This window comes from Natrix helvetica (assembly GCF_964273705.1).
Source record: "Natrix helvetica genome assembly, chromosome: 10".
Classification (NCBI taxonomy): Eukaryota; Metazoa; Chordata; class Lepidosauria; order Squamata; family Natricidae; genus Natrix; species Natrix helvetica.
This window is the reverse complement of record NC_138561.1, coordinates 5,515,712-5,525,990: the sequence shown is the minus strand read 5'-3', so window position 1 is coordinate 5,525,990 and position 10,279 is coordinate 5,515,712. Positions and strand designations below refer to the sequence as shown.

The 10,279-nt window shown below is 46.8% G+C and overlaps 1 protein-coding gene across 5 annotated transcripts in view; it reads left to right on the top strand.

The window, feature by feature from the left end:
* The first annotated feature begins 971 nt into the window (after nucleotides 1–971).
* The window catches only part of LOC309397381 (heat shock factor protein 4-like), a 42,711-nt gene continuing 33,403 nt past the window's right edge, over nucleotides 972–10,279 (top strand). For 2 of the 5 annotated variants that reach the window (XM_081963366.1, XM_081963365.1), the window contains exon 1: nucleotides 9,610–9,750. In XM_081963366.1, the coding sequence (XP_081819492.1) occupies nucleotides 9,628–9,750 (123 nt within the window). In that variant the 5' untranslated portion in view covers nucleotides 9,610–9,627. Of the gene's footprint in view, nucleotides 1,108–2,785; nucleotides 2,961–6,889; nucleotides 8,282–9,609; nucleotides 9,751–10,279 lie in introns of those variants that run through there. The other 3 variants (XM_081963367.1, XM_081963369.1, XM_081963368.1) reach the window with 3 other exon arrangements.

Genomic DNA, 10,279 nt, shown 5'->3' with positions numbered 1-10,279 from the left:
GTTTATATAGCATGCTGGGTAAACCATGGTTTACTCCTTCTGTGAAGCAAGTAATAAGAGGTTTCTCCTTAATTCCAGGTTGCTTCTCTCTTTGGTTAGTTTCCAACCATTGTTTCTTGTCCTGCCTTCAGGTGCTTTGGAAAATAGCTTAACCCCCTCTTTGTGGCAGCCCTTGAAATAATGCAATGCTCCTATCATGTCCCCCCTCCCCATCTCCTTCTTTTCTCTAGATTAGTCAATTCCTGCAACTGTCATTCATATCTTTTAATCTGCAGTCCTTTAGGAATCTCTCCTTGATCAGCTTCCATCCATTCTTCCTTGTCTGGCCTTCTGGTGCTTTGGAAAATAGCTTGACCCCTTCCTCTCTGTGGCAGCCCCTCAAATATTGGAAGACTCCTATCATGTCCCACCCTAACCCTTCTTTTCTCTAGACCAGGGGTGTCCAAACTTGGGAACTTTAAGACTTGTGGACTTCAACTCCCAGAATTCCCCAGCCAGCCATGCTGGCTGGGGAATTCTGGGAGTTGAAGTCCACAAGTCTTAAAGTTCTCAAGTTTGGACACCCCTGCTCTAGACCGTCCAAACCCAAATCCTGCAGCCGTTCTTCCTATGTTTTGGTCTCCAGTCCTTTGATCACCTTAGTTGCTCTTCTCTCAACTTTTTCCAAAGCCTCAACATCTTTTTGGGAGTAAACTTAGCTGCCAGGTGTGGCAACCCTGTAAGGCCAGATGTGGCTATATAAAGCATGCTGGGTAAACCATGGTTTACTCCTTCTGTGAAGCTGGCAATAGATTGAATGGCCAGATGGAAGGGGGAAGCGTGGGATCCTCCTGGCTGGATAGAACTGCGGCTCTCCAACAGCGCAAAGCGCCCACCATCTCAGGGAAGGGAAGAGTTAAAAGCGCCAGGTGTGAGAGAGAGAGAGAGAGAGAGAGAGCGGGGGGGGCGCTTCCCCGGCTCCGAGCATGCGCGCTTCACCTACCTGCCCCGCCGTCTAAGATCTAATTGCGCGCAGGTGCCGCCCGAGAGCCACGTGGAGGTGAGGCAGAAAAGGAAGGCGCGATGCGCGTGGCGCGAGGCTGGTGCTCGGAGGGCAGGTGGGTGTTGGTGAGCCTGCAGGGGGGGTTTCCTCCCCCCGAGTGGGGTGCTGAGCCGCTGAGACTTTGGGTAACCCCTGGCTCAGCCCCCCTTTCCCCCCTTTCTGTCAATGTGGGCAAACGGTAACTAACTTTACTGGGGTTAACTTAGTTTCTTGGGTCTACCCAATGCATACAACTGTGAGGGGTCTTTGGTGCTTTCTGAGCTGGGTAGTTTTCTTGCAGACGTTTCCTTACCTAGCTAGGCAACATCATCAGGGCTAGGAGGGGTTTGTGTAGGGAAGAAGAAGGGGAGAAGGGGAAGAGGAGGAGGAGGAGGAGGAGGAGGACTACTGTGGGGTCCTTGGTGCTCTCTGAGCTGGGTAGTTTTGTGCAGATGTTTCCTTAACCAACTAGGTAACATCATCAGGGCTAATGAATGTGGCTTATTCCCTTGTTTATGTACAGTAGCTCTGGGCTTGGTTGTGTTCTTGCAGGCGTTTTCTTACCCAACTAGGTAATACCATCAGGGCTAGAAGGGAGTGGGGTTTGTGTAGTGAAGGAGTAGGGAAAGGGGAGGACTGTGGGGTCCTTGGTGCTCTCTGAGCTGGGTAGTTTTGTGCAGACGTTTCATTACCCAGCTAGGTAACATCATCAGGGTGAGAAGGGAGTAGGGTTTGTGTAGTGAAGAGGAGGAGGACTGGAGGGTCCTTGGTGCTCTCTGAGCTTGGCAGTTTTCTTGCAGACGTTTTGGGCATAAGGCGAGGACTGACTGTAGTGATTTGGCTACTTTGAAGGGAAGTGTGTCATACAAACCTCGGCATGGCACTAAATTATTTTGTTAAACCGGGGCTGAGGTAGCCAGAATAATAATGTAAGAAGGTGGTGAAGCCAAGACCAATAAGGTGTGTTGTGAGTGGGCTTTGCGGACAGCTGTGTGTTCCTTTGAACCTGGCTTATTGAATAAACCACCATTGTCTGGCTTCACAGGTGCCTACCTCACCTAACGCCTTGTGTTCACAACAGGCTTACCTGTGGTTAAATGGGCTGTGGTTTGTCCTCCTCATTTTGGAAGGTCCTTGCCATGCTCTGAACTACCACCAAACCCCACGGAGTGGATTCAACCCAGAAAGCTGGGCTTCAATACAGGCAGTCCTCGACTTACGACCACAATTGAGCATCAAAATTTACTTGGCTAACTGAGAAATTTGCTAACTTAGCCATTGCATGACCTTTCTTACCACAGTTGTTAAGTGAGTCTGGTTTCCCCATTGACTTTGCTTGTCAGAAGGTCGCAAAAGGTTATCATGCGACCGCCCCTCCCCCCCCGGGACACTGCAACGGTCATAAATGTGAGTCAGTTGTCAAGCATATCCAAATGTAAATTATGTGACACCGTAGGGATGCTGCAACGGTTGTAAGTGTGAAAAACGTCCCTAAGTTGCTTTTTTCAGTGCTGGACCAGCATATGCCCTCAGCTTGGGCTGCCCCTAACACAAGTGATGTCGAGCTGCCCACCCTCACTCTGGCCGTGCCCACCTGCCCCCCCCAAGTTCAAAGACAACCCTGATCCGTCCCTCAATGAAATTGCATTTGATACCCCTGCCCTAGAGTGAAATGCTTAAGAATCTTGACCCCATCCTCTTTCTTTTTGCTGATGGATTTTTCCTTTCTTTTTGGGGGGTGGGTGGGCTTAATTCTGCAGGGAGTCGAAGCTCAGAGGATGTCTAACGTGATCAATCTTTGGAACCAAATGCCCGAAGAAATTATGGCCGGTGTCTTTTCCTTACTCTCGATTAGAGACAGATATACGGTTTTATACGTGTGCAAGAGATGGGCTGCGGCTGTGGCTTCCTCGGCCGTCTGGAGTTTTACCGAATTTAGGTAAGAAGAAGAGGAGGCCGCTTGTGTCCAGGGGTTGGCAAAGGTCATTGGCTGGAGCTCAGGCATCGAATTAAGCCTCGTTTGGTTTGGTCTTGTGGCATGGACCAGTCTTTACAGTTGATGATCTGCAGCCCAGCACAATGTGCAAAATTGCTGTTCGTTTATTTAGCGTATGGCATATCATACACAGACTAGCAATATAGATTAACATTTCACCTCGATTAGAAAAACACAAAATGTAAACGTCAAATACCATCTCCTGCTTGAGCAGGCGGCTGGACTAGAAGATTGATTCCTGATCTGTTCTGTTCTATTTTCTATTTTCTATTTTCTATTCTATTTTATTCTGTTCTGTTCTATTCCCATTCCATTCCCATTCCATTCTCCTATTCTATTCTATTCCATTCTATTTTTTCTATTCTATACTCTATTCTATACTCTATTCTATGTTCTATTCTATTCTATTTTCTGTTCTATTCTATTCTATTTTCTTTTCTTTTTTCTATTCTATTCTATTTTTTATTCTATTCTACATTCTATTCTGTTCTATTCTATTTTCTGTTCTATTCTCTTTTCTATTCTATTCTACGTTCTATTCTGTTCTATTCTATTTTCTATTCTATACTGTTTTGTTCTGTTTTATTCCATTCCATTCTCCTATTCTATTCTATTCTCTTTTCTTTTTTCTATTCTATTCTATTTTCTCTTCTCTTTGCTCTGCTCTGCTCTACTCCTTTGAAGTGCAATATTATTTTATTATTTTTATTAAACAAATCAGATACTGGGACAGCATCTGCCATCAGCTTACAGCAGGTGACAATGTGATCTACAGTTTGACCTGGAACCTCGCAGTCCTACTGAGGGGAGGAAACTCTGCCCCATTGATCCAGAGCCCCTTTCTGAAATCCCTTTTGTGAAACAAACTTTTGGCTTCTTCAACAAATCATGGCCAAATCCATTAGGACAAATACAATTCCTCGACTTAGGACCACAATTGTCCCCAAAATTTATGTTGTGAAGTGAGACTTTTATTGAGTTTTGCCTCATTTTACGACCTTTCTTGTCACTGTTGTTAAGTGAATCACTGCCATTGATAAGTTGGAAACCCGCTAACCAGGCCAAAAACGGGGTGGGGGGTGCTAAGAAAGAAAGAAAGGGAGAAAGAAAGAAAGAAAGAAAGAAAGAAAGAAAGAAAGAAAGAAAGAAAGAAAGAAAAAGGGAGGGAGGGAGGGAAAAAGGAGAGGAAGGAAGGACTACAAACCTGGCACTAGACGCAGCTTCAGAGGATAATCCAGGGCTGGAAGGGACCTGGAGGTCATCTAGTCCAACCCTGCTCCAGCAGGCCATTGTTAAAGTGAGTTTCTGTCTTTTGATCCCCCAGTTACATGACTACGTAGCCACGCCCACCCAGTCACATGACCCCCACCAAGCCACACCCACCAAACCACGCCCACAGAACCGGTAGTAAAAAAAAATAGATTTTACCACTGGAATAGAGTAATTCAGACCTTGTTTCGCTGCTGTTTGTTTTGTCTATCTTGAGTTTCTCAAACACACCACAAAAGACCTTGTAAAAGGTCTTGAGCCATAAATTAAGACTTACAAATCAAGGAAACGGGGGTTCACACAACAGGCTAACTTCCAGCAAGTAAAGTACATGATGACTTAACTGCATAGTGACCCCCCCCAGTACAGTAGGAAAACATGGTCCTGAGGATGAATCTAGTGTTAGAAAAGGCTGTTTCCGGTTTTATTGGTCTACCGCTGCTTTACGGACTGTATTATGGTTAAATTAGAGGCATATTTGTCGTCAGAGTGAGTGCATTCACGAGAGGGTTGCAGTTGTAGAAATTAGGATAGAATAGAGCTGGAAGGGACCTTGGAGGTCTTCTAGTCCAGCCCTCTGCTTAAGCAGGGCAACCTATACTATTTCAGACAAGTGGCTGTCCAGTCTCTTGTTAACAATCTCAACTGATGGAGCACCCACAACGTCTGGTGGCCAGCTGTTCCACTGGTTAATTCTCCTCACTGTTAGGAAGTTTCTCCTTAATTCCAGGTTGCTTCTCTCTTTGATTAGTCTCCATCCATTGGTTCTTGTCCTGCCCTCTGATGCTTTGGAGAATAATTTGACTTCCTCTTCTTTGTGGCAGCCCCTGAAATGCTATCATGTCACCCCTAATTCTTCTTTTCTTTAAACTAACCGAACCCAAATCCTGCAGCTGTTCTTCATATGTTTTTAGTTCCCAGGTCTTCGCTCACCTTAGTTGCTCTTCTCTGAACTTTTTCCAAAGTCTCAGCATCTTTTTTTAGTATGGTGACCAAAATTGGTTGCAGGTCTGGTCTTATTAGGCTTAGCACGCTGGGTAAACCATGGTTTACTCCTTCTGTGAAACCAGGAATAGAGGTTTCTCCTTAATTCCAGGTTGCTTCTCTCCTTAATTAGTTTCCAACCATTGTTCCTTATCCTGTCTTCTGGTGCTTTGGAAAATAATTTGACCTCCTCTTCTATAACGGCCAGTTTATAGAATAGCTGTCATCTGTAGTAGGCCCAGATACCAAACCAATAACAATTTGTGTTCCAGTCCATCAGGATGGTCCTTAATATTTTGGGACTAAAGCAAGGATGAAATCCAGGAGGTTCTGACAGGTTCTGGAGAACCGGTAGCGGAAATTTTAAGTACTTTGGAGAACTGATAAATACCACCTCTGGCTGGCCCCAGATGTGGGGAGGGAATGGGGATTTTGCAGTATCCTTCCCCTGGAATGGGGAGGGAATAGAGATTTTGCAGTATCCTTCCCCTGGAAAGGGGAGGGAACGAGGATTTTGCAGTATCCTTCCCCTGGAGTAGGGAGAGAATGGAGATTTTGCAGTATCCTTCCCCTGGAGTGGGGAGGGAGCAAGGATTTTGCAGTATCCTTCCCCTGGAGTGGGGAGGGAATCGAGATTTTGCAGTATCCTTCCCCTGGAGTGGGGAGGGAGCAAGGATTTTGCAGTATCCTTTCCCTGGAGTGGGGAGGGAATAGAGATTTTGCAGTATCCTTCCCCTGGAATGGGGAGGGAATGGGGATTTTTCAGTATCCTTCCCCTGGAGTGGGGGGGGAATGGGGATTTTGCAGTATCCTTTCCCTGGAGTGGGGAGGGAATCTAGATTTTGCAGTATCCTTCCCCTGGAGTGGGGAGGGAGCAAGGATTTTGCAGTATCCTTCCCCTGGAGTGGGGAGGGAATGGGGATTTTGCAGTATCCTTCCCCTGGAGTTCGGGGGGGGGGGAATGGGGATTTTGCAGTATCCTTCCCCTGGAGTGGGGAGGGAATGGGGATTTTGCAGTATCCTTCCCCTGGAGTGGGGAGGGAATGGGGATTTTGCAGTATCCTTCCCCTGGAGTGGGAAGGGAATGTGGATTTTGCAGTATCCTTCCCCTGGAGTGGGGAGGGAATGGAGATTTTGCAGTATCCTTCCCCTGGAGTGGGGAGGGAATGGAGATTTTGCAGTATCCTTCCCCTGGAGTGGGGAGGGAATGGAGATTTTGCAGTATCCTTCCCCTGGAGTGGGGAGGGAATGGAGATTTTGCAGCATCCTTTCCCCTGGAGTGGGGAGGGAATGGGGATTTTGCAGTATCCTTTCCCAGCCACACCCACCAAGCCACGCCCACAGACCTAGTAGTAAACAAATTTGAATTTCACCATTGGGCTAAAGTCATTGCTATAAGTACCGTAGTACAAGAGAGAGTGAAGATTTGCAGTACACATAAGTCTCGACTTGCAACCCCAATGTTGCAGGATTTTCGGGGAGGGCTTATTTTAGCGCATGCGCTCAAAAGCCTGATTGGGCTTATTATCTTGGGGGGGGGAGGTCTTATTTTCAGGGAAACTGGGTAGGTGGCCTCATCAAGGTTTCTTTGTCCCTTCCCCCCCCTACCACCCTCTCAGTTTTGACTTTGAAGTGCAGGAGGAAGCAGCCTGTGTATTTAGGATGTTGAACCCATACCTGGCCCATATCAGACGCCTGAAGATTGTCCTGAACCAGTACCTGAAGTTAAACCGAAGACTTGTCGCTCAGATCTTAGACGTTTTGGCCTTCAAGAGGGCCAAGCTGCGGGCGCTGTACATTGTCTGCCAGGGGTTGAGCCCTTCCTTCTACTCTGGCCAAGATCTCCTGCAGGGCGTCTGCCTCCTGTGCCGACGCAACAATAGGATCGATCTGCAACACATCGATCTCCGTCAGATGCCGTTCATCCTGGACAACAACACGGTGCTTTTCCTGGCTTCCAGGAGCCCAAACCTTCGCACCTTGCTGATCAACAACCGCACTCCTGGGGTGATCATCCTAAAACCCGAGACCATGGTGGAGGTGGCGCGGATCTGCCCGAAACTTACCGTGTTAGGACTTTATTACACTTGCCTGTCGGACGGACTCTTCCAAGAACTGGCGAAAGCCAACCGATTGCCGTTCCAATGTCTGGACGTTTTGTACGAAGGTCTGGAGAAGCACATTTCTGAAGAATGTTGGGCCATGGTGAGCAAGAGATACCCCCAGTTCCGGGTGACGTTTGAATTCGCTGCCATGGTGGACGCTGCCAAGACTTCCGGCGTCCTCAAGGCCAGCATTCCCATGAAGTCTCTGCAGTTCAATTACCTCCATTACATGACCGATCAGCTGGGGTTGATCACCAACTACTACAGCCAGATGGTGGAGAAACTCATTCTTTACACGGCCCCTTCCGATGCTCTCAACTCCTCCCTGATTGAGTTGGCCAAGAAGTGTTGCCGTCTGAGGGAAGTTCATTGCCACTGCGTGGTTAGCCAAGGCGTGGTAGATGCGTTTCTCGAGCACTGCCCTGATTTGAAAAATTACACGCTGTCTACCATACTCCTCCCTTCCATGTTACCAGTCCTGTGTCCTTAACCTGGGCCAGGGGCCAGGTGCATCTCCCCAGTTCTGAAGCAATAAAAGGGGTACGATGCACTTTATTCCCACAGAGCCAGCAATTTAAATAAAATTGTTTTGCCTTTTTAAATTTAAATGGCTTTTTAAAATAAACTGCTTTCTTTTATTTTGATGTTGCGGCACAGATCCGTTTTATAAATCGCCCGATCCAGTAACGTTCATGAAGGATCTTTGCTTTTTTTAAAAAAAAAATTATAATTTCTCTATGTACACAGTCCATCACGGAAGGAAAAGCACAGAATTCTTGGGGACAATGAAGAATTTCGTTTATTCTGCATTCTGGATTCTAACTCAGCTGCAGATTTTAATAACTCTTGTTCTTTGGCAAGCACTATGGTCACTTGTGATTCACAATAAAGATTTGCATATACCAATCGGTTTATAATGGTCTTGCTGTTCCCTTAAATCTTTGCCTGGACCAAAAAAAAACAAAACACTTTTTTTTGTCATGCAGGTCCCAAGTTATATTAAATTAAAGTCAGAGATGCAGAGCCTGCTGTCTCAAGGTTTGAAGTAGCTTCAGAGCATCTCTAGATTTTGGCGCTGACTTGTGGTTTCTCCATGACGTTAAAAACTTTCAAAATGGGAATTTGTTTTTGGCATTCTGTTTTTAATTGCATTTGAAACCCAAGTTCTTTCTGGAGATGCTCAGGTAGTCCTTGCTTAATGGCCAGTTGCTTTGCGACCATTCATGGTAGGATGAAAACCCCACTCCCCCAAAAAAGTATTTAGGACCTGATTCCTGTACCTCCCTCTGCAGTTTTTCAGGCACTTGGCAAGGGGCTCACCTTTACACCCAGTTGAAGCATTCTGTGGTCATGTGAGCACAACTTAGGTCTCCGGTCCTCTTCCTTGCAACCTCTACTCTTTCTAGCACTGATGATGTTACCTAGTTGGGTAGTGAAATGTCTGCAAGAAAACAACCAAACTCAGAGAGACCCAAGGAGCCGCCCTCCTCCTCCTCCTCCCAAACTCCACTCTTTCTAGCACTGATGATGTTACCTAGTGGGGTAGTGAAATGTCTACAAGAAAACAACCAAGCTCAGAGAGCACCAAGCACCCTTCATATCCACCCTTAGCTACAAATCTTCTAGGGCTGTCCTTTGTTTACTCTGCAGGTAGTCTGTTTTTTCTCTCCTACTGATGCGATTGCTCCTGGGCGTAGCTACCCTACGTCACCCATGCCTTCGGGTTTTTTTTTTTATCAAAAGCATCCAGAAAGTGCACGAAAAACTTAAGCAGCCGCCCTGAAGGGGCTAAGCACACAGACTGATTTTCACTTCTCTCCTGCCGGTGGTGTAAACACAAGAGGAGTGAGCTTGTGTAGGTAGTTGCCGTTTCCTCTCCTCTCCTCCCGCCCCCCCTCCCCGGTGATTTGCTGACCTCCGTATTTGTGCAAGCCCGTGTATTCTCTTTGCATGATGTTGCATCTTTTTTCATGGCATTGTGCAGTTGAAAGCAGGGAGCTTTCGCTCAGAGCATTGTCGTGCCCAACCCCATTAGCCGTGTCTGCATATTGTGATGTGTTTGGAGTGGAGCCAATGCCTCTGCTGATAGGACCCCTATGGGGGAAAGGGGTGTTTTCTCAGCTCTGCCCAGGACACCGTGGCTCTTTTTCCCTCACTGATCTATGCAAAAGAGAGGAAGGGGGGGGCATTGTTGCAAAAAAAAAAAAAAAAACCACGATGGTGTGAGAGTCGTTTTTGTGAGTTGCAACGCCATGCAGGACTCAACCACAGCCCTTGCGATGGACGGTTACACCAGCAACGTGCCGGCTTTTCTTACTAAGTTGTGGACTCTGGTTGAAGATCCCGAGACCAACCACCTTATCTGCTGGAATACGGTGAGTTGAAACTCACCTTTGGGGATTTAAAGGGGTGACCACATGCACTACAAAGGGCTTGGAACACTGCATGCGGTTTTGGTCAACCCAGTATTAAAAAAGAGGTTGAGAATCTAGAAAAAGAGTGCAGAGAAGAGCAACAAAGATGGTTAGGAGGCTAAAACGTAGGAAGAACGGTTGCAGGAATTGGGTACAGCTAGTCTAGTGAAAAGAAGGACTAGGGGAGACGTGATAGCAGTCTTCCAATATTTGAGGGGCTGCCACAAAGCAGAAGGGGGGGGGAATTACTTTCCAAAGCACCAGAAGGCAGGACAGAAAGCAATGAATGGAAACTAATCAAGGAGAGAAATAACCTAGAACTAAGGAGAAACTTCCTAACAGTGAGAACAATTAATCAGTGGAACGGCTTGCTTCCAGAAGTTAAGGGTGCTCCGTTATTGAAGGCTTTGAAGAAGAGACTGGACAACGATTTGCCAGAAATTGTATAGGGTCTTCTGCTTGAACAGGAGGTTGGACTAGAAGACCTCCG